At 37.0% G+C, this 25,338-nt stretch overlaps 1 protein-coding gene across 4 annotated transcripts in view; it reads left to right on the forward strand.

Annotated features, from left to right (window-relative positions):
* Positions 1-21,708, forward strand: part of LOC132092170 (runt-related transcription factor 2-like) — a 50,778-nt gene extending 29,070 nt beyond the window's left edge. The window contains exons 5-8 of one of the 4 annotated variants that reach the window (XM_059498279.1): positions 532-705; positions 14,960-14,992; positions 15,077-15,266; positions 20,154-20,331. In XM_059498279.1, coding sequence (XP_059354262.1) covers positions 532-705; positions 14,960-14,992; positions 15,077-15,266; positions 20,154-20,190 — 434 coding nt within the window. In that variant the 3' untranslated portion in view covers positions 20,191-20,331. Of the gene's footprint in view, positions 1-531; positions 706-14,959; positions 14,993-15,076; positions 15,320-20,153 lie in introns of all 4 variants that reach the window. The other 3 variants (XM_059498277.1, XM_059498280.1, XM_059498278.1) reach the window with 3 other exon arrangements.
* The last annotated feature ends 3,630 nt before the right edge of the window (positions 21,709-25,338 follow it).

Below are 25,338 nucleotides of genomic sequence, written 5' to 3' on the forward strand. Positions count from 1 at the left end.
GTGTGTGTGTGTATGTTTGTGGTAAGGATGCTAGATGGTATGTAATTGCTTACTGTATAGTGAATTAGAAAACAAATTAGATTTCATTGCATTTCTATTACTTGATAAACTGTTGATTAATAATAATATCTGAACGTCACATCATTCTTTTTAATAACTGAAAAATTTGGACATTTAATGCTTACATAATTACATTAAAATCATTATCGTGAATACATTTAGAGTGCAAATGCATTTATTAATTTCTCAAATGACCTCAGTCCAGTATTTGCTGAGTTTGTGAGTCTTTTTGAATGATTCAAAAGAACTGGCTCATAAGAATCATTTGTTCGTGAATCAGACTGCATGTTGGTTGTATTTATTTGCAGCCCGTGAGAAGCAGAAGTTCAAGTCACATTGCTCTGATAAGTGACATATTTATGGTGTGTCATGTTGGAAAAATGTAAATATAAATTATGCCCAACAACAAACTTGTACATTCTTTAATTTTAGATTATAATTTTTTTATTAAAGGCAATATGTTGTTTGCAGGACACAGGCCGAAGCTGGATGACTCGCCGAAGGCCGGACTCTTCTCTGACCGCCTCAGTGAACTGGAGCGTATCCGGCAGACCACCATGCGGGTTACCATGCCAACACAAACGCCACGGCCCTCGCTTAGCAACCCCAACTCCTTCACACCTCAGGGGCAGACGCAGATAACAGGTATGAGATTTCTAATCTATTCTATTCTATTCTGAGAGGTGCATCCTTATGATACTTAAAGTCGCTGCTAACCTGTCAGAATTATTGTTTCTTTTAGTCAAGTCCTCACTTACAGTGATTATATTTACTCATCCTCCCAAGCAGTTCAGCATATCTGGTGTCTGTCACTGTTACAGTAATGTCTGTTCGTCTAAGCACAAAGTAGTTTATCTAAGCTGAAATCGCACACTGCAACATGATGGACAAGTGGAAACCGAGTGCGGAAAGCCTAAGGCAGTACGTTGTGTCACTGTGAGAGAACAGGATATCACCTGTCCTTAATTACTGCTCTGAGAGCGCATGTCCTGTACTCGGGGTCCTGTTACTGTACCGGGTTCAAGCCAAGTGACTGAATCTGAGAATAAATGCACCGTATTTTGTTGACTCTGGCGATTATTTGCCTGCTTTTAAATTGATACTTGGCATGACAGAAAGCTTGAATTATAAGGAATGGAATATGTTATATTAGACAAACATTTGAGAATGCCTTCACTTAAATGCTTTGCCCAAGGGATCACTTTGTATTTTCTAACCACACAAAGGCTCTAGATGAGACAGGTAAATATAAATAGAACAGTTTAATTGTCCGTTTTAATTAAATTAATGACAAGATATACTGATTAATTAACACATATTAAAGTGTATATACTGTGTGTGTGTGTGTGTGTGTGTGTGTGTGTGTGTGTGGGGGCATGTTTTTGTGACATATCAGGACACAACTCTGTATAATGACATGGGTATGACACAGGTATTACAAGGAGAGGGTGACTTAGGACATAACCCATGTCCCTATTTTTCAAAACGCTCATAAACCATACAGAATGAGTTTTTTTTTTTTTCTGTTTCCTGTGAGGGTTTAGTTGTATGGTTGATGTAGGGCGATAGAATATACAGTTTGTAAAGTATAAAAACCATTACGCCTATGGGATGTTCCCACTTTTCACAAAAACAAACATGCGTTTATGTGTGTGTGTGTGTGTGTGTGTGTGTATATATATATATATATATATATATATATATATATATGTGTGTGTATATATTTATACCCAGCGAGCAAGAAGTAGTCTAGTAGACGTCTAAAAGACGTCATTCTTAGACATCCAGAAAACGTCCTCACAGGAGCCAGAATGAAAGTTTTTTTGACGTCTTTTCTGGATATTGTATAGACGTCAATTAAAGACGTGATAATGACGTCATTTTTAGATATCCACTAGACGTCTTTTCTGGACATTGTATAGACGTCAATTAAAGACGTGCTAACGACGTCATTCTTAGACATCCATAAGACGTCCTCACAGGAGCCAGAATGAAAGGTTTTTTGACGTCTTTTCTGGACGTTGTTTAGACGTAAATTAAAGACGTTGTACAGACGTAGTTGTTAGACATCCAGAAGACGTCCTTACATGAGCCAGAATGAAAGTTTTTTTGACGTCTTTTCTGGACGTTGTTTAGACGTAAATTAAAGACGTTCTATGGACGTAGTTGTTAGACATCCAGAAGACGTCCTCACAAGAGCCAGAAAGATAGTTTTTTTGATGTCTTTTTAGGACATTATTTAGATGTCAAAAACGTGCTAAATATGTAATCTTTAGACAGCCAGAATAAAAGCTGTATTAGATGCGTTTTCTGTAGAAATGTCAAAGATGACTGTTAAAGACTCGTATTAACATGGAAATCCTATCTGGACATATTTGCAAGGATCAAAATTCAAAAAAATGTTTGCTTCAAACAGTGGCATTGAGTGAGTTAGTTCTCACTGAGAAAAACCCAGTTACTCATTGTTAATGGTTGTCGTGTCATGAAACTGCAGACAGACCATAGACCTAAATTATTTGAAAGAATATGGATTAAATTGAATATTCAATTGAATAATTGTTTAGTTTATATACTAGTCTTGCATTTTTGTATCTTATCAATATAATTGTAATAAACTGCTTACCATTTTCCTGTAAACCAAACTGATCACTCCAAGAAATCATCTAAATTTCAAAATATATTTTTATTACTAATATTTAGTAAAACTTAAAACCAGAACAGCAGTATAAATTAAAACAATAACACACTAATACTTAAAACGAGAACAGAAAGTATAAATTAACACAATAACATAATAAAACTTAAAAGTCAGAACAGTAAAGTAATAAATAAAAGTGCTATAAAATTTTGTACTATTAGCACAGTGTATTTATTTATTTATAAGCACCACCCCGACTCTCCCAGGGGCATGTTTAAGGTGGTCCGATGCAGCCGACTTTATCTGGGCCTCTGTGGCAGCTGCATCCCATTTCATGACAGCATCTACAATCAAAGCAAAGAAATCCTGTGTAAAATAAATCAATTCAAACGCCACTGTTGTGGTTTAGCTTGCAGCAGAGATACATATTATGCTTAGATGAAAATTTGAGTAACAAATCAATTAAATGAAATAGATAACAAATTAAGTAAAATTACATCAAGCCTGATATTAAGCATTCCACACAAATTTTTTTAAAATTACCATAATATAAATTCTTACCTTTTATTGCTGAAAACAATTTCTTGTCTTCGAGACCAATTTTCTCTTTTTTGCCCTTCCCCTTCAAATTAAATAGTGTCATTAGGTGGTTGGTGAAGAGCCTAATCCAATCCAAGACAAAAATAATATGCAATTATTCCACCACACGCAGAATTGTCTTCAAATTAAAAAACAAAAAAAAACAGTGATTTTGATAGAGCATTGGCATTATACACAGCCACACTATTTTTACCTTCATCAAATCGCCTGAAAAGACACTATACAATATAACCATACAGATCTCTACATACATTAGACCTCTTAGCTGAGAAGCACATAGGGATTCATAAATTAGCCAGTGTCAGCCTTAGGCTGGCTACACAAATTGGCTACGTCGCATGAGCCTGGCGTTTCTGTTGTGTGGCGGCTGCGTTGCATTTTCTATGTCTTTGCACACCAGAAACATGTCTGACGCTGCGCTGCTAGCCTTGTCTGTACACACGCATGTTTCCAATTGATTTACTGCAGTAGCACACTTCATGTTAAACATAAAAATATACTGATTTGATTTGAAGACAACTTTGGAAGTACTGACTTTTATTCAAGTATTTAATAAAAGTATTGCATTTTTATGTCAAAACCTAGACACTTTCAAACAACATGTAATCGCGTGAAAAATAAGCGTTGGTTCTATTTCTAGTATGCATGCGTTTTCGGTGCGGCATTCTGGGATTGGAGCCAGGCAAAGCCACGGTGCCACTGCAAATTAGCCTTAGGAAGAAATTTCTTTTGGTGTAACATACATGTTCAAAAGTTGTTTTAGTCGTACAACAGAAAACTCAGATTGGACAGATAGTCTAGCTAGCTGTATGGATTTACCCTGCAGAGATCTGAGGAGCAATTTACATAAATCGACAGAGCTTAAATTTATTTTAAAGGGGCATTCCACCCATTTGAACATTGTTTTTTATTTAAAGTGGGTCATATATGTAGTCGAAATGTAAAATAAATTTTTAATTTGGTGCCTTCGTGATCGAGGAAAGACAAAAAATAACTTCAGGACGCATTTGTATGAAAGACAACAACTCCCACAATGCACCACATTGCACAGCTCCGCAAGCCACTCCCACTAATCCAGAAAGCGCATATCTGCCTATAAGAGAAATCACTCTTCCGTCTACAAGGCTAGCTACCACCAGAGCTTGAAATTAGGGGAGAAATCCGTTATTTACCTCTTACACTTCCTCCTACAATGACGCAAAATGACGATTTTTGCGTCATTTTTAGGAGGAAGTGTAAGAGGTAAATAACGGATTTCTCCCGTTTCAGGGGAAAAAGAAAGAGTGTTGCACGACCATTCAATAGTATGACTGGGTTTCTAACAATGCAAAGCTTAATGCAAATGGGTGGAGTGTCCCTTTAAAGAAAGATAACAGACATCTGGCCGAAAAGAGTGAAATCTGGTGGAATTTCCTCTCATGCCCTCTTTTGTCCGTGAGCCCCTGTCTGTCTCTCCTTCTCCCTCTCTTAATCCTCCTGTTATTGTTGTTGGAAACCAGAAATAATGCTTTTTTATTCAACGTAGGGAATAAAACAGGGAAGTAAACCACTGCATTTTATTTTAATGACCATCCGTTTAAATAAAAGTGCATATGTCATCTCTAAGGTGGATTTGACTTACAAATTTAGCCATTTTCATAAAATATATGATATACAGTTTATCTTTTAGCACCATTTAGCCAAAAAACACCAAGATATAAAACTATCCATATTGCCAAGCCCTAGTGCACAGTCCTGCTCTTTACTTAAACCAACAACTAAACCAAACTACCAAATGAAAACAGATTGGGGATCTGTGTCTGTTAAGTTAATATGTAAATAAATACCTGTCCATCACTTTGTGCGTGCAGTCCTTCACATCTTTCCCACCCACTCTTGCCAGCTGACAAACCTATAATTAAAAAAACACATGAAAATATATTAATGGTAAAAAATTGAGAACAGGGTCCAGTTGTTTGCTGCCCTAAAAAACATCACATGTAAACCATACAAAAATCATATGTATAATCATGAAATAATTGAAAGATTTTAACTCAAATATAAAAAAAATCCCAAAACATTTTATCAGCAGGTAAATACAAAAAGCTGAAAGAATTTGCTGGATCGATATTGAAATGTATCAATATATAAGATCTCTGCTGTATTACTCTGTTGCATATATTTTCTGGCATAAAATGCGACTCAGGGTGTGTCTCCTTACAACAAAATTAGCACGCATAATCTTTCGGAAGCATATCACCCTGACTGACTTGCAGCTTGGCAAAACAAAAACTTCCAACATTTTAATTAAAAGAAATACACTACAGTTTATACAAATTTTATTATAATAAGCAAAACTTCAGTTACCTAAGACATCACCTACCACTGCAGATGTGTTCTGTACTGAAGTGAAAAGTGGAAATAAGACCTGTTTTCCGGTTAGAACGTTCGGTGTTCCGCATAGCCCCCTATTGGCATTAGTCAAGTCCTAATTAGTCAAGTTAGTGCTGGGCGGTTTGACCAAAAATTTATATCACGTTTTTTTTTTATTTTTTTTTTTATGATGACGGTTTTCCGGTTTATGACGTTTTTTTATTTTATTTTCATGCATAGTCAGGTCTTCAATGCATTTTCTACTCATTGAGAGAGGAATTACTGCAGTAAATTGATTTAGGATGGTCTATTTTACTGTCATTAGTGAATATTGTAGAATATTTCCACACTAGTAAAACAGGTTTGCATGGCCCCAGAAAATTATGCTGTTGCTTACAAATAAGAGCCAGTCATGCTTCTAATGAAGTGAGGAATCAGAATGCAAAGACAATTGTAGTCAAAATTCAGAACTTTAACTTTTCAAATTTCACTTCTTTTTTATTTTTTATAAAAAACCAATACAAAAAAATAGAACAACTTGCAATACAGGTACATTACACAGTATTCAAGTAAATCTAAAAAGGAAATATAAAACAAGTGACTTAGTGAAGTTACAATTTGCATTAATATTACATACACTATCACACATACAATCTCGCTCTTTTAATAAGTGTTTATGTTGAGAGGAATGGATTCCGAATGGCTACTGTTCTCTGTCATTTTACATTGTTTCTGTGTTTAGCGTGAAAGCTCACGTGATTGCCACCAACTCGGGATAAAATTTGTGCAGGACAGTCGTGCCGTGTACCGGCTGCATTGATGCGAATGTGTGCAATATCTCACGACCTCCCAAGTGTCCGAACTTGCAGCGTGTACATCCGTAACACCAGAACACTGCCGTTTGTTTACCCTCACCACTGCTTGCAATCGCTGAAGTGCAACATTTTAAAGGGTCCGTCTGAAACAGTGTCGTGTGGCGCAGTGCAACGTTCCGACTTCCGAACGTTGTGTACTTGAATACATCAGTTTGGCGGTTTATTAAAAATTAACATCGTAACGAAAATATACAGCGGCTTTCGGTATGAACTGGTTTACCGCCCAGCACTAAGTCAAGTCAAGTCAGGTTTATTTATATAGCGCTTTTCACAATACGTATTGCCCCAAAGCAGCTTCACAGTACCAAATTAAAGGTAATAATGTAACAAGGTTTATTTCTAGTGGAAAAACACAATGTGATAATGTCTATGTTTATTAAGGATAATCAATAGGATTGTAAGCTCATTAGAGGTTGAAAACTTCTTACCAAGGTTTCAAATTTGTTTTTATCCAGAAGAGAAGCCTCCTCCCTCTCGAACTCTTCCAAGGTGTTAATCTTTCTGATCTCAATGCTAGATTTAGGCATGCTCCTCTGGAGTTTTTTGACCTCATCAGTGAGAGTCACCAGCTTTGTCAGCACTATTTTTTGGAATTCTGGCAATAATGAGAAATTAAGAAAAATAATAATAATTACTCACTATAATCATGGTTCTCTGGTAACAGCAAGGCATTTCAGTAAAAGTGTGCTCTCTAGCAATCCTAGAAAAATGAATAACTATTCAATTTGTTACATAACACTATTTAACAGGTAAACTTTAACCCTGTATTTGACAAATCAGTTGTATTAAATAACAATTTTATTAAGAGATGGTTCTAGACTAAATGTCATAAATGCCAAAGCAATAAGATGAAAACCTGAAGTCTGATTCACCAGTTACAAAGAGAATGTAATGTTAATACATAAGTAATTAGTCTGGGTGTTACATGAAAATATTCTTGTACTTACTCGCTTCTGACAGGGGGAATGTGGTTGGCACATCCCTATTATAACTGGACTTTTCATGTGAAAGACCTAAGCAGGAAAGAAAAAAGTGTGTGAAGCGATCAATATATTTAGAACACTTGTACAATGTGCCTCATTAAGTGATACAACCAATGACATTCACCATCTATGGACCTACTTTCCACAGCCTGGGACCTGGGTACACCTGAGAATCCCAAACCACCAACATTAGTTATTCAGTATGAATAGTATTATTCATGCTAATTTGATATTCAATAAGACAAGCCAAATGTAACTGGCAATACTCACGACTGCTTGAATTGTCCCGGCCCACAGACCTGGATGAACCTGTGCAACCCAAATGTAGCCATTATCAATAGTGCAAATTACCCATGCTAATTTAATATTCAATAAAACACAACTGTGCCTGGCTATACTTACAACTAATTGAACTGTCCCGGCCCACAGACCTGGACCTGGATCTGGACGAATCTGTGGAACCCAAAACTGAAACATCATTTTGTCATGACCAATTAGTAACCTGCATGCTGATTTGAAAATTTAAAAATGAAAAGTTTAACTCACCACTAGTTGACCTGTCGAAGTCCAAAGACCTGGGTGTGCCTAAGCAATGCAGAGCAGAAACATCAGTGATTCATTATCATTAGTCCTAGTGACCAGCCTGCAATATTCAGCAATGAAAGGCTATACTCACGACTAGTTGACCTGTCACGGCCCACAGACCTGGGTGAACCTAAGCAATGCAGAACAGAAACATCAGTCAGTCATGATCAACATTGTTAGTTACCTGCATGCTGCTTCGATAATTTAAAAATGAAAAGTTATACTCACGACTAGTTGACCTGTCACGGCCTGTAGACCTGGCTGTACCTAAGCAATGCAGAGCAGAAACAAACATTAGTGATTCTTTATCAACAGTCCAAGTGACCAGCCTGCAATATTCAGCAATGAAAGGCTATACTCACGACTAGTTGTCCTGTCACGGCCCGCAGACCTGGCTGTACCTAAGCAATGCAGAACAGAAACATCAGTCAGTCATGATCAACATTGTTAGTAACCTGCATGCTGATTTGAAAATTTAAAAATGAAAAGTTTAACTCACCACTAGTTGACCTGTCGCAGTCCAAAGACCTGGGTGTGCCTAAGCAATGCAGAGCAGAAACATCAGTGATTCATTATCATTAGTCCTAGTGACCAGCCTGCAATATTCAGCAATGAAAGGCTATACTCACGACTAGTTGTCCTGTCACGGCCCACAGACCTGGGTGAACCTAAGCAATGCAGAACAGAAACATCAGTCAGTCAATATCAAGTGTTAGTAACCTGCATGCTGATTCGATAATTTAAAAATGAAAAGTTATACTCACGACTAGTTGACCTGTCACGGCCTGTAGACCTGGCTGTACCTAAGCAATGCAGAGCAGAAACAAACATCAGTGATTCTTTATCAACAGTCCAAGTGACCAGCCTGCAATATTCAGCAATGAAAGGCTATACTCACGACTAGTTGTCCTGTCACGGCCCACAGACCTGGGTGAACCTAAGCAATGCAGAACAGAAACATCAGTCAGTCATGATCAACATTATTAGTAACCTGCATGCTGATTTGAAAATTTAAAAATGAAAAGTTTAACTCACCACTAGTTGACCTGTCGCAGTCCAAAGACCTGGGTGTGCCTAAGCAATGCAGAGCAGAAACATCAGTGATTCATTATCATTAGTCCTAGTGACCAGCCTGCAATATTCAGCAATGAAAGGCTATACTCACGACTAGTTGTCCTGTCACGGCCCACAGACCTGGGTGAACCTAAGCAATGCAGAACAGAAACATCAGTCAGTCATGATCAACATTGTTAGTTACCTGCATGCTGCTTCGATAATTTAAAAATGAAAAGTTATACTCACGACTAGTTGACCTGTCACGGCCTGTAGACCTGGCTGTACCTAAGCAATGCAGAGCAGAAACAAACATTAGTGATTCTTTATCAACAGTCCAAGTGACCAGCCTGCAATATTCAGCAATGAAAGGCTATACTCACGACTAGTTGTCCTGTCACGGCCCGCAGACCTGGCTGTACCTAAGCAATGCAGAACAGAAACATCAGTCAGTCATGATCAACATTGTTAGTAACCTGCATGCTGATTTGAAAATTTAAAAATGAAAAGTTTAACTCACCACTAGTTGACCTGTCGCAGTCCAAAGACCTGGGTGTGCCTAAGCAATGCAGAGCAGAAACATCAGTGATTCATTATCATTAGTCCTAGTGACCAGCCTGCAATATTCAGCAATGAAAGGCTATACTCACGACTAGTTGTCCTGTCACGGCCCACAGACCTGGGTGAACCTAAGCAATGCAGAACAGAAACATCAGTCAGTCATGATCAACATTGTTAGTTACCTGCATGCTGCTTCGATAATTTAAAAATGAAAAGTTATACTCACGACTAGTTGACCTGTCACGGCCTGTAGACCTGGCTGTACCTAAGCAATGCAGAGCAGAAACAAACATTAGTGATTCTTTATCAACAGTCCAAGTGACCAGCCTGCAATATTCAGCAATGAAAGGCTATACTCACGACTAGTTGTCCTGTCACGGCCCGCAGACCTGGCTGTACCTAAGCAATGCAGAACAGAAACATCAGTCAGTCATGATCAACATTGTTAGTAACCTGCATGCTGATTTGAAAATTTAAAAATGAAAAGTTTAACTCACCACTAGTTGACCTGTCGCAGTCCAAAGACCTGGGTGTGCCTAAGCAATGCAGAGCAGAAACATCAGTGATTCATTATCATTAGTCCTAGTGACCAGCCTGCAATATTCAGCAATGAAAGGCTATACTCACGACTAGTTGACCTGTCACGGCCCACAGACCTGGGTGAACCTAAGCAATGCAGAACAGAAACATCAGTCAGTCAATATCAAGTGTTAGTAACCTGCATGCTGATTCGATAATTTAAAAATGAAAAGTTATACTCACGACTAGTTGACCTGTCACGGCCTGTAGACCTGGCTGTACCTAAGCAATGCAGAGCAGAAACAAACATCAGTGATTCTTTATCAACAGTCCAAGTGACCAGCCTGCAATATTCAGCAATGAAAGGCTATACTCACGACTAGTTGTCCTGTCACGGCCCACAGACCTGGGTGAACCTAAGCAATGCAGAACAGAAACATCAGTCAGTCATGATCAACATTATTAGTAACCTGCATGCTGATTTGAAAATTTAAAAATGAAAAGTTTAACTCACCACTAGTTGACCTGTCGCAGTCCAAAGACCTGGGTGTGCCTAAGCAATGCAGAGCATTGTCATTGTTCTCTGTATTGACAGCACTCCAAATGTACAAAAAAATGAGCTCAATGTTAGAATTGACCGGAGTTCTCCTTTAACTTAGTTGACATGTAGCTGCTAGTTGAAAAGTTACTAGTTAGTAGACTGTCTAAAGTGGACTATCATAATAAAGTGTAACCAAAAAAACTTTATGATATTTTGAAAAACACTCACTATTGGTATTACCCTATTATAACAATGTTATACTTACAAAGTCCTTGATGGGACGTCGACTCAAGTGCAACACCGTCAAACAGCGACACGAGGAGCCTTCCTTGGCAACTAAGCTAGCTTAAGTAGCTAGCACGTCCTTTTAGAGGGAAAAAAACATTTGAATTACTTAGCTGAACCAACTTGGACTAACGAAAAAAACTTTATGATATCATTTCTGGAATCACTCACTATTAGTATAACCAATATTTTAACATACTTACAAAGTCCTTGATGGGGACGTAGACTCAAGTGCAACACTGTGAGACAGCGACACGAGGAGCTAGCTTAAGTAGCTAGCGCGTCCATTTATAGGGAAAACAAATTGAATTACTTAACGTTAGCTGAACCGGGACTAACGAAAAAAAACTTTGATAACATTTCGAAAAACACTCACTATTAGTATTACCATATTATAACATAATGTTACTTACAAATTCCTTGATGGGGACGTCGACTCAAGTGCAACACAGTGAGACAGCGACACGGAGACTAACGTTAAGCGATCTTAAACGTTCGTCCATTTAGAGGGGAAAAAAAACACTTGAATTACTTAGCTGAACCAACTGGGACTAACGAAATAAAAACATTATGATAACATTTCGGGAATCGCTCATTATTAGTATTATCAATAGTATAACATACTTACAAAGTTCTTGATGGGGACGTCAAGTGTAACACGATACAGCTAAAAGCCTTGGTGCAGAATGCGGCGGAGCATGCTGCGCGGACTGCAGTCACATATATCCGTCCGCCACAGAACTGATAAACTTGTATTCCGAGCATGTTTGATCATTATATAAATCATGTTATAAAAGTAAAAAAAAAAAATCAAAGTAATTGACACAGTTTGTATTTTTTATTATCACTATAAAGGTAGAACTATTTTTCACATGGGATCTAGGGAATCTTCTTGAAACCGGAAGGTGTACCCAATAAAACCGCCTTTTCCACCACACTTTTAAGAACAAAAACGAAAGGAAAAAAAAAAACACTCTTATCCGAAAAACATCTATGCTTATCACTTTTAAAAATATATAATTTTACTAATTAGCATACACGTCATAAAAAAACACCAAAACAATAAACTATAAAATAAATTGACATTTGTAGGAGTATGGGTGAAATTTATTTTATATTTGGGCTTGCCCATGTTGCTGAAGGGGTCAAGGTGGTCAGAACAGCGCTCTTTTGGAACCCCAGGCCTTTAAAAATAACTTAAGGCCAAATATGTGGAAATTTACCCATCACCCTCAAACAAAGACAATGACAAATGGAAAAAATACAATAAATAAATAACTTTTTCTAGAATAAATAATTTAAAAACTTTAGAATAATAGTCGGACTGGAAGTATTTGTGTCAACGTCTACCATTCCCACTTCCCAAAAATCATGTGGTTATAACTCACATTATCAGTTATTGTTTGGTTTATTCCTCGCCTTGAATTTGAGGGACCAGATCTGTCAATTTGTGCCAACCTGCCTGTATCCTATAGGCCTACCTCTCAGAGATGATCAGATCATAAAAAATCATTAGTCATCCTGCCACTGCTTTCCCCATTGTGACTGACCTGCCTAAGTTTAAAAGAGCAAGGTGACCAAAATAATAAAATTATGTAGAGGGTTGAATGCAATACAATTGTGATATTGACAAGGAACTAGCGTCAACTATGGCGTCGCTCCTACAGTGTTGTGACCGTTTCGGAGTGATATATGATAAGTCTGATTTTGAAGATCTAATTTCAAAATGTTACTGCATATTGTAGTGTTTTTTTGCAAATTCAGTGACTACTCCACACAGCTGATCAACACAGGACCAGTTGACCATGTTCTTGGCCTCCGTCACCTTGACACGAATTAGGGTTACTCATTTTTGGAGGTGCACACCAAAGGAGAAGCTTGTTTATTTTGGAACTGTCTTTCACGTGGATATTTTGGTGGTACATTTTGTAAATTTTTATAAAATATTATGTGAATCCTAACTTTGAATTTAAATGTTTTCATGAATGTAAAAAGAAAATTGATAATTTTTAAATCTGAAAAAATTCTGTTAGCTAAATGTATTCACAAATGTAAATTTTATGCAGCCCTTTTTTTAAAGATTTAAACATGAAATGAAAATATATTTTGAGTATTGAGTTCTATAAGAAAAACTTAAAAGCCATACAGGCTGCGCAGTGTTTAAGGACCTTAATCTGGAATGAAAGACTTTAGGAAATTGGACTGAGGGACTCTGGAAATGTTATAACAATGATGATGGTTGTTTTTTTTAACAGCCTTTTGATTATAGTGGGCAGGCCACAGTGGCCGGCCTTTAACATATTTTCAATCATTAAATCTGGATGTTTACGAATGTTTAGATTGTGGCAAAATTGGACATCTTTATTCACATAATTTGTCGAATAATTCTGGATGTCAACGTACAGATTATAACCATATGAACGTATTTCCTCAACTAGTTCTGGCTGTCAGTGGAAGTTTAGATTATGGCCAGATTGAACATCTTTATTCACATTTATGGACCGTTTCTGGATTTTGTTGTAGTTTCAGTCTTTCAATCAATCTTTCAGGCAAAATGACTTCAGAGATCTTTGATGCCAGAAACAATTAGACTTTATTTGAACAAACAAAGCCGAGCGCCTCCTGCAGAAAGGACACTCCAGTTCTGTGGGGTTTCACAGATAATATACCCACATCCCTTCCAAATATGGTCACCTCCTTTAGATTATTTTTGGGTGAGACTTTGTACCAGGTGTCTTTACTGAAATAACATTCTCAGGCCTTGGTTTTCAGGCCTTTGCTACCAAAGTCAACCAAAGTCATACACACAAAGGGAATAAATAATAGTGTACAAATGTAGGCCTATAAGTAAATTGCTTATTTTCTAAATAATGAATTCTTCAACATTGTCAACGGACGTCCAGATTATAGCCTATGAACGTCTGTTCAGTGGACGTTTAGATTATGGCCAGATTGGACATCTTTATTTGCGTCATTTATGGACTGTTTCTGGATGTCAACGGACGTCCAGATTATAGTCAGTATGAACGTCTTTTCTGAACTAGTTCTGGCTGTCTGTGGACGTTTAGATTATGGCCGGATTGAACATCTTTATTTGCGTCATTTATGGACTGTTTCTGGATGTCAACGGACGTCCAGATTATAGTCAGAATGAACGTCTTTTCTGAACTAGTTCTGGCTGTCAGTGGACGTTTAGATTATGGCCGGATTGGACATCTTTATTTGCGTCATTTATGGACTGTTTCTGGATGTCAACGGACGTCCAGATTATAGTCAGTATGAACGTCTTTTCTGAACTAGTTCTGGCTGTCTGTGGACGTTTAGATTATGGCCGGATTGGACATCTTTATTTGCGTCATTTATGGACTGTTTCTGGATGTCAACGGACGTCCAGATTATAGTCAGAATGAACGTCTTTTCTGAACTAGTTCTGGCTGTCAGTGGACGTTTAGATTATGGCCGGATTGGACATCTTTATTCATGTCATTTATGGACTGTTTCTGGATGTCAACGGACGTCCAGATTATAGTCAGTATGAACGTCTTTTCTGAACTACTTCTGGCTGTCAGTGGACGTTTAAATTATGGCCAGATTGGACATAAATTCACAGTGTCATGAATCGACTAATTCTGGCTGTCAATGGACGTTCAAATCATGGCCTGGACGGACGGACGTGATATCAACCTGTTTTGTACGTCCACAGACGTCGCTTGCTCAGTGGGTATATATATATATATACACACACACACACACACACACACACACACACACACACACACTGAAACCTATAAATAAATAAATAACATGTTGATTCTATTGCATTTTTGTCCAAACAATGGAAGTTAATGAGAACCGAAACTTGTTTAGTTGACAACATTCTTGAAATTTCAAATTTTGTGTTCCACAGAAGAAAGAAAATCTTACAGGTTTGAACCAATATGTAAGTAAATGATGACAGGCGTTTCATTTTTGGGTGGACTATCCGTGTAACTCATTTTCTTTGACCTTCTCTCTGTACCTTTAGATCCACGCCAGGCTCAATCTTCCCCACCTTGGTCATATGACCAGACGTACCCATCCTACCTGAGTCCCATGGCCTCCCCGTCCGTGCACTCCACCACCCCGCTCTCTTCCAGCCGGGCCACAGGGCTGCCGTCCATCAGCGATGTGCCCAGACGCCTCCCAGGTAACCTCCAGCCTCAGCCCTACAGCAGGTGCGCCCCCTACCCCTCGCGTCTGACACTGCAGTGGGCAGCAGGGTGGGCACGTGTTTTATGGTGATTTGCACATTTAGAAGGATGGGGATTTGTGTGAATGATGCAACTGTGTTTATACAGCTTTTGAAAGATATTTGAAAACTAAAGTGAATTTACAAGTTTAAATGTTTTAGGAGATTAAAGCCTTTTTTTTAATTAAACCTTAAATCTCTTTTTTGTTTTAAATGTCTCCTAAATTTACCACATTTAAACAGAAAAATGGCACTGAATTTGTATGTGCCACGACGGGGAAGTCGTGGCCTAATGGTTACAGAGTCGGACTCCCAATCAAAAGGTTGTGAGTTCAAGCCTCGGGCCGGCAGGAATTGTGGGTGGGGGGAGTGCATGTACAGTTCTCTCTCCACCTTCAATACCACGACTTAGGTGCCCTTGAGCAAGGCACTGAACCCCCAACTGTTCCCCGGGCGCCGCAGCATAAATGGCTGCCCACTGCTCCGGGTGTGTGTTCACAGTGTGTGTGTTATCACTGCTCTGTGTGTGTGTGCACTTTGGATGGGTTAAAAGCAGAGCACGAATTCTGAGTATGGGTCACCATACTTGGCCGAATGTCACGTCACTTCACTTCACTTCACTTAAAAGAATCACAATAACTTAAGGCAAGGCAAGTTTATTTATATAGCACATTTCGTACACAATGGTAATTCAAAGTGCTTTACATAAAAGAAAGTAAAATAATAATGAAGAAAAATAATAACAAGAATAAAACAAGCAATTTTAAAACTTTTAAAATTATTTAAAAATTTACTTATTTAAAATGAATTTAAAACAGTTAGAAAATGATTTTACATAAAATAAAATAAAAAAACAGTGAAAATATAGTGCAATCAGTTCGGACACTGCACAGTGCTCATTCAATAAATGCACTGCTAAACAGATGAGTTTTAAGTCTAGATTTAAATGTGACTAGTGTTTTAGCACATCTGATCTCTTCTGGAAGCTGATTCCAACTGCGGGCGGCATAGTAACTAAAGGTGGACTCCCCTTGTTTTGTGTGAACCCTTGGTATTTCTAACTGACTCGATCCTAGTGATCTGAGTGGTCTGTTAGGCTTATATTCAAATAATTCAAATAACTTAATTTAAATAATCCTGGTGCAGCAATATTTCATGTATGTGCCACCAAGCAGAACTCCAAAAATAATAACTGTTTTCAGACAGGTTTCCGGGAAAATTCCATTAATTTTACAGCAAAAAATATACACTTTGACTAACTTTTTTTTAACTGCTGCTCTGCTATAACAGAAGACCTGAAAGAGAAAACTAACAATAAATGTTAACAGATTATGCAAATTTCTACTATAGCAGCAAACACTTGCATTCAGTGTTATTTTTTTTTATATATATATTTATATGCTATTATGGTTTTAACATTTAATTGTTTTTTAATTAGCTTTGAAATGTGCACAAAAGTGTTGTAAATTTTGTGAATTTACTCTTAAATGTGTTAGATGACAGTTTAATCAGATTCATGAAAATCAGTAACGATGAAGAAAAAGTGTGGGGCTTCATTTTGGGAGGGCTATTTTCTGAAATTATAATTTTTCTGTAATGTTCTGTCAGTCATATTAAACAAATCATAGCATTACATTTCAGTGTCATAATTCGTTATAAACACAATCTCAGATTTGCTTGATTTTTATTAGCTAATGGTGCTGTAGATATGTAAATGGAGACGGTTTTTAAAATTGGACTGCTCCATGAGCGTATTTTTAAAACTTGTGGGGAAAGAAAAAATGGTTTCCTTTGCTCCTCTTTCCATGGCTTTGATCCTGCGTGGTATATAGTTAATAACAGACCAAGACATAATAACAGGCCGGTGGCTGGCAAATAAAGCCTCTTTATAGCGTTACGCTTCCCAGAGAACCTTTGGGGAATGGAAGGCCACTTGGTGTCCGACTTGCACCCCATAAGCTAATTTGTCCTTGTGTGCCCTGCAACACACCCAGAAACGTACCCTTTAAAGAATAAATGTAGACAGACGAGTTTCCATTTCCAAACACCTGTTTGACTCAGTGCCAGGTGAGTGTGTTCATGCCATACTACACCCTTATTCATTCCTGAGAACCTGGAGAGCCTTAAAGTGATTAAACAAGAATCTCCCTCGCCTGAGCGCTGGCTGCCAGCTTCTAGACGCCTGCCACCCGCCTGTCGTTTTTAATTAATTTAGGCATATCATCCTTTCATTTGATCTCGGCACATGAGATTTTGTTGATAATAGGTTTGATGTGAGATAAGGACATGGCTCTTTGATGTGTCCTGCAACTTAACTGTAAGAGGAACAGTACAAATATGCATTATTGTTGTCCATTGCAGATATAAAAACTTTTCAGGACAATTCATCTTTGCACTATGTACAGTGTTTTGTGTTGCAATGGTGGTGATATACTTCCGAACTCAAGGGGGCAATAGTTATGTTTTTGCTTGGGTTGTTATTCTTTAGATCTTTGGCTACAATTTTATAAGTGAAGAATGTAATATATGTATATATATATATTACATTGTTTACTTTTAAAATTGTAGCTTTTATTTATTTATTTAGCCACCAAGCAGAATTTCAGATTTCTGAAAAACTGCCGTTTATCTTAATGGAAATCTGTCTACCAATGTCTTATTGTTTCCACATATTAAATTGGGATGCATGAATTTTAGCATAAAAAAAATACTATGCCCTTCACCTTTAACAGACCTCTTTTTTTTCAAACTGCTGCCCTGCCATGACAGTAGTAGAACTGAAAGAGACAACTATCTGTAAAAATCTAACAGATAATGCTAAATTCTCTATAGTAGCACTTATAACACATTTGTGTTATTTTAGTACTATTTATATGCTGACATAGGTTTTTTTTCATATTTTGAATTAGCTTTTATTTTTATATTTTCATTATTTTATATTTTCATTATTTATTAGGTTTTTCTATATTTCTAAATAGTTTTCATTTGTTTTCATTTTATGAACTTATTATAAGTTAGTTGTCAAGGCAGAATTTATGATTTTCATATATTTCAAGGTTTTTTTTAGATTAAGCAACACTGGTTGCAATATGACTTATAGGTCTGATTCATTTCTAAAAAAAAAAAATAATTTGTGAAATGGAGCTTGAAATGTATGTTTTTAAATAGTAGTCAGATTTAGAAAGTTAGAGGCTTATCTTTAGCACTGTAGCAAACAAAGAGTAAAAACTACTGCACTGTTGTATGGTGACATTATTCCTCATGTAGATATGGCTTAAACTTGTAAATAACCTATAATTGTTCAGTTCAGATGAGAAAAATTGTTCTTACCATATAAATTAAAAGTTCTACAGGCATAGCATCTGTTCTCAAGACCAGCACCATCTCATTTATGGATTTTAGTTGACTAGCAGAGAATATTTTTGCTTTTATCATTTGGCCTATTATTCAGAGCACAGGCTCTCTTTAATACCCTAGGGCGAGAAAACCATTATCGGCAGCCGCTTGAACCAAAGATTTTGAATATAAAAGAAAAAGGGGATGGGCATTGAGGTGAAAAGGAGACATGACTAGCCTTAGTGACAAGCCATGCCTCTGCAAATCGCCCACGTTTAACCATGCCACCCAGTTGGCCCACAGGCGCAGACATGGTGACAAGAAAGACGCCGTGTGATTTATGAAAACCATACTGCTCCAGGGAGCCAAGGCTGTTTCTTTTTGTTCCTTCCTTGGCACTAGCACTAGCTAAAGACCATTAGCGGTTTCTGATTTTTGGAGGGAAATAAAGAATATGTTAAGGACAGAAGGGCAGAAGGACTGTTTTTGCCTGGGTTTATAATGCTGAAGATACCAGGAGCCCACAACAGTGCAGACGTCTGTCTCTCTTGCTGTGATGCTGCCTCGCACCCCTCTAAACGTTTCCAAATGTGTGACCGATTATGCATCCTAGTTGTGTTTTATGTGCGGCAGCCAATGCAGATGCACACACACACACACACACACACACTTCACAGGCATATACATACCCCAGAGACAAATGAACTGAGACATATAACCGCACACATGAATACACATACACATGAACTTGTCTGTGACAAAGAGAAATAACCACAATGAAGTGAAGCCAGCTAATCGATTAACTGTTCTCCTCTGCATGTCTCTAATTAAAAGTTAATGGTTGTTTTTTAATAGCTACATTCTGTCATTTAAATTTGGTTTCTAGATTAACCTTTTTTTTAGTTAAACTAGTTTAAAATGCACAGGATTATTATATTTTATGTATTTTGTAATATATTTTAAAAGATATTAATAAATGTATTCAGCAAGGATGCATTAAATAATTAACATTTATGTTACAAAATATTTGTGTTTCAAGTAAGTGTTATTTTTAACTTTTAATTTATCATAGAATCCTGAAAAAAGGTATCGTGGTTGCCACACAAATTATAAAACATCTGTTTTTCACATTTAACAATGTATTGAAAAAAACTTTCTTAAGCAGAAAATCAGCAAAAAAAAAAAATAATTCACATAAAATAACCTTAAAAGGTTAATATGATTTTTTTGTTTCTTCAAAACTGGTCAAAACTCTTAAAAGTCAGTTACAAAAAGGTAGATTGGTCTAACTTAAATCTAAAAACTAAGACTGATTACCCCTTGGATAATTAGTAGCTGGTCAAACTAGTTTTAACATAGTGGCTGCTTATGCAACTGGCTCTTGGTTAAACAGGGTTGTAGTTAAATCAAGTGGGAAAAAATGCAATATAACTCAACTGTGTTGTCATGATTGTTCATCACTGTAATTTCTGTCTTCAGTGGTATTTAAATCCTTCCATACTTCTATAAAAAGTAACCTCAACATTTGTTTCTGTAGGTTCGACAGATCTGAGTCCTTTTCCTGGCCAGTTTGAGCGTCAGTTCCCTGCTTTCTCCTCACTTACCGAGAGCCGGTTTTCCAGTCCCAGAATGCACTACCCGACCACCTTCACGTACACGCCCACCCCGGTCACCACCGGAATGTCCCTCGGCAGCGCTCACTACCACACCTACCTTCCTCCGCCGTACCCCGGCTCCACCCAGAACCAAAGCGGACCCTTCCAGAGCAGCAGCACACCTTATCTCTACTACGGTGCCTCTTCAGGCTCCTACCAGTTCTCTATGGTTCCGGGAGGAGACCGATCACCCACCCGGATGATGCCACCTTGTACTAGCGCGTCCACAGGAACCAGCCTGGTCAACCCAAACCTCCCGGTCCAGGCTGATGGAAGTGGGGGGGTGGAGGGAGACGGTAGTCACAGCAACTCCCCCACTCTGCTTCATCCTGCTGGTAGAATGGACGAAGGCGTGTGGAGGCCATATTGATCATTGATCAGTTATGTGAGCATAGAACCTCCAAACTAACGGCATGGTTTTAAAGCACAAACCTTACTAGGATGTTCATCCTGTCTCGCTGAGCTACTTTCCCTCATTAACATGAGTATTTATGAGCCTGTTAAAAGGGAAGTATTTTTTACATTGGACTTTGTTGTTGTTGTTGTACATTATTCTGGACCTTTTAACCTCTGGGAATCATAGGCGGGATTATTTGGAACTGAAGGAACAGAGATGGATGGAGTATTTTATTAGCATTGTTATTAGCATGTTATTATTTACTTGTCTTGGCATGTTTTTAATATATCGTTTAAAGCACTGAAGAACACCTGTATGACTGTTTGTGATCAAATATCTCTTTTTGTGCTTTTTTTTTTTTTTTAAGTTAAGCATTTAAGTTATACGTATTTGATAAAAGGATTTAAAGTAACTTATAAAAGCCATAGAGTCATTAATGTATTTGGAACTTGAGTCATAGAGGGAATATTTTTGTAAAGCATCTATGTTCAAGTTAATGCAACTAATTTACGATAATTTAAATTTCTGTGCCTTAATTGATCACACAGAGCTGTATGTTAAAGTCTCTGTGTCTAAGTACACTACATTTGTATGCAGTTAATATTGATTGATACTAAATGCTTTTTCACTATTTTAAAGCTTTAAACCAAAGAAACAGCCACGGATGCTCAAAAGTGTTTGCCAATGTGCTAGATCAAGCTTTCTTTGATGTGCATGTGCTGGGATAATTTATTATGTTGCTTAATCAAATGTGGCTGGGAAAGGTTTCCAGTGGGGGAATATTGAAGGTTCTGGATGTGTCGTACACGGATATTCTTTTCCGCATAACTGGAGCAATACAGTACATATCCTCCAAAAAGTGGTAATAAACTCAGTTATGGCACTATAATACCAGTTGCAACCATGCAGCTATAAATTATTTTAGTTTTCAACATATGAAATTGTTTTCAATATTTCAACTCCGTTTTCAGATTTCAATGTTTATAATAATAATAATAATACATGGTTTTTGAGCAGCAAATTAGCATATTATAATTATTTTTAAATAATAATAGTTTTCAGTTTTGCATCACAGGAATAAATTACACTTTAAAATAATATTCAAATTTAATTGAAATAATATTTCACAGCATTATTGTTTTTACTCTATTTTGAGCAAATAAATGTTCATAAAACAGAGACTTCTTACAAAAACATAAAAGAAAATCATGCCCAAACTTTTGACCAATTGTGTGGCTACATTTTATTCCACTGATATGGTCAGTTTTGCTAATGAAAATCTTCATTACCAGCACAGAAATGTGCAAATTAGCTTCATCATTTCAGAAAACTAGTTTTCCCCTTGTTCACCAGTCATCAACAGACTGATTTACCCAACTACAGTTGTCTAACAGACTTATACTCATCAAGTGCCTTACCGCTGGAACTATACAGACCTCACCAAACAACTGAGAGCTTTTCTCAAAGCAGTGCTCATTATTTGGCTTGTAAAGCCCATATTTAAGCAATTAAATTACAATAAACCAAAGCTCTTAGCATGAGTTGGATGTGTTTCTGACCTTCTTTAACTTAACAATTTTCCAGTATTGCATCTCTGGTAGGACTAGTCATGGTTCATTTTGCTTGAATTCATCACAGGATCCGGGTCTGCATTCCCAGTTATCCCATCCTGACAGCCTCCCGGCTTCAAATCAGGGCATCTTACTTATTAGTTGAAATAGCTGTGAGTGTACGAAATGTTTACAACATTCAGAGACCATGTTGTATATTAAAGGAGGTAAATACACCACCCTAGTTTTGTTAAATTATCTAATTTTTTCTTTTGTAAATTAGTATTTATCTGACAGGTTAACTGAGGGCAATTTGTAGCAAATTTGTCCCTGGTTCTTGCATTCTTTGTTTCCTTTGCACATCTGTGTTTAAATGATCTCGCCTTTCTTCCCTGTGAAGCCTGTTCTCTTTTATCAACGGATAGAAAAAGCGGTTAAGGCAAATTATCATGACAACAGTGAAAGAAATTGGCTTTTTGGATTGTTGTATGTTGTTATAATAGTTTTCTTTGTAAGAGAAAATTAAAATAATTTTTTGCAATGGTCTCGTCCGTCTCGAAAGTAGTGTTCTATCATAATTTCCTGGCATTACTTTGTTCCTCTTTAAATATATCATCTCCATCATTAAACTTTCTCCTCTGTCTCTTTTTCCCTGTTTGACGTTGATTAAAAGTCACACTGGGGCTTTAGGGAAGACTAATGGCCAGAAGTCCATGCGTTGGGTTGTTCCATTTACATACAGTTTCATTGCCTTATCAATGAACCTTGAAGGTACCTGGCTGGAGATGAAAGCTGGGAAGCAGCTCAGGGATTGCGCACTACTGTCGAACGCACTGACTTGGACTGAAGTCTGGATCAACATTTGCTTTGGATGGTCCTGGAAGTGCACTGCTGGCCTCAGTGCTGCGTTTGTCTCTCTGGTTCTGATGTCTGTTAAATTGGAACTGTTATTACACATTACTTGTAGACATAACGGGCATAATCAGAGAGTGATCCATTTCCATTCAAACCAGGAGAGTTCCTGGGATTTCCATGAATATGAACTGAGTGGGAAAAGCAAGTTTCATGTTCACACTTTAGTTGTTCCGATCTAGCAATTAATGAGCCAGGGACAACAAGGTCCTTAAAGGAGTAGTTCACCAAAACTGAAAAATAGCAGAAAATATACTCAGCCTCTGGCCATCCAAGATGTAGATGAATTTGTTTCTTAGTTTGGAGAAATTGAGCATTGCATCACTTGCTCACTGATGGATCCTCTGCAGTGAATGGGTGCCATCATAATGAGAGTCCAAACAGCTGATAAAAACATCACAATAATCCACAAGACTCCAATCCATCAATTATTATATTGTAAAGTTAAAAATGGGAAATTTGTAATAAATAAATACATTATTAAGACTTCAACTTCAAAACATTGCTTCTGGCAGAACACCCCTCTATCGATAAAATTGCTTTCTTTTTCCAGTGAAAAAGTAGTCTGATCTGAATCAGGAAATAAATTATGCACAGATCAAGCACTATTTACAAGCATTAGTACTGATTTGTTTCTTTACAAACACAGCTTTTCACTACACATTTATCAATGGACTGGAGTGATGTGGATTACTTGTGGATTATTGTGATATTTTTACTGCAGAGGATCCATTGGCGAGCAAGTGATGTAATGCTAAATTTAAAAAAAATCTGTTCTGATGAAGAAACAAACTCATCTACAGAATGGCCTGAGGGTTATTCAATTCTCAGCACATTTTCATTTTTGGGTAAACTATTCTTTTAATCTGGCTTGATAACAAAGAAATTGTTCAGAATGTTTCTTAGTTTTAAATGTATCAAAAATCTGTTCTGTATATTTCCAGATTTAAATTAGATTTTAAATCCAATGTTTTTACTGTGCTCTCTGACTTTTGGACCCCACTGTACACTATTAAATACAGTGAAATCTGAAGTAATACTGGGTGTGTTGAATATTTGATAGGGTGCTGTATCTGGTACCATATTGTTCTTGGTCAAGAAAAGCTCCCCCGTATTTTCCCTTTAACATCAATCTTTCATTTACTGTCTTACCAAGTGAGAAACCAGGAGAGAGACCCACCCACAAAGCAGTCAGCACCTCTGTGTCAAACAACCCAAGACAAACTTCACTCTGTCTGCAAACAGTCTGCGTTAGGGCACTAAAGAAAAGGCTAAATCTAAACAGCTTTTAAACAAGGCTATATACTGTACCTGAAAAACAAATATACCTGAAAAGCAAAGTTGTACATCTTAATTTAGGTTGTTAATAAAAAAATCAAATGAAATATTAATTCAAAGGAATAGTCCACCAAAAATGAAGATTTGATCATTTACACAACCTTATGTTGTTCCAAAATGAAATAAAAATCAACAATTATACAGTGACTTCAATTTCAGCTGATAGTGAGCATAGAACAACTTTAATCTATTATCAAACAACTTCTACCCATCAATAAAGCAACTTTAAAGAAGACAATAGTGTCGATATTCAAATCAAGTTTTGAATATCATGTTGATTCAGTTTCATTCAATAACTGTCAATGATGTTAAAGCTCTTCAAAATTAACACGACCTCAAAAGAAGCTTTACCGAATACAATAGTGTGATCCAGTTTAATTCATTTATAATCAAGTAGTGTCAGTAGACCCGGAAGAGAAGACGATGCTGAATAAAGTCATAGTTTTTGCTATATTTGGATCAAAATTTATTTTCGATGCTTCAGAATATTCTAACTAATCCTCTGATGTCACATGGACTACTTTGATGATGTTTTTCTTACCTTTCTGGACATGGACAGTATACCGTACACACAGCTTCAATGGAGGGACTGAGAGCTCTCGGACTAAATCTAAAATATCTTAAACTGTGTTCCAAAGATAAACGGAGGTCTTACGGGTTTGGAACGACATGAGGGTGAGTTATTAATGACATAATTTAGATTTTTGGGTGAATTATCCCTTTAATTTTGTCTTTTGGAGAGAGCTCAATATGACCTCTGTGCGATTCTTGAAAATACTAATTTATTTTAAAATAAAAAGAGAGTGTCCAAATCCAATAAGATCCAAATAAGAATCATGATCATTGCATAAAAAAGATCAAATTTATATA

This window comes from Carassius carassius, chromosome 18 (assembly GCF_963082965.1).
Source record: "Carassius carassius chromosome 18, fCarCar2.1, whole genome shotgun sequence".
In the NCBI taxonomy this organism is placed as follows: domain Eukaryota; kingdom Metazoa; phylum Chordata; class Actinopteri; order Cypriniformes; family Cyprinidae; genus Carassius; species Carassius carassius.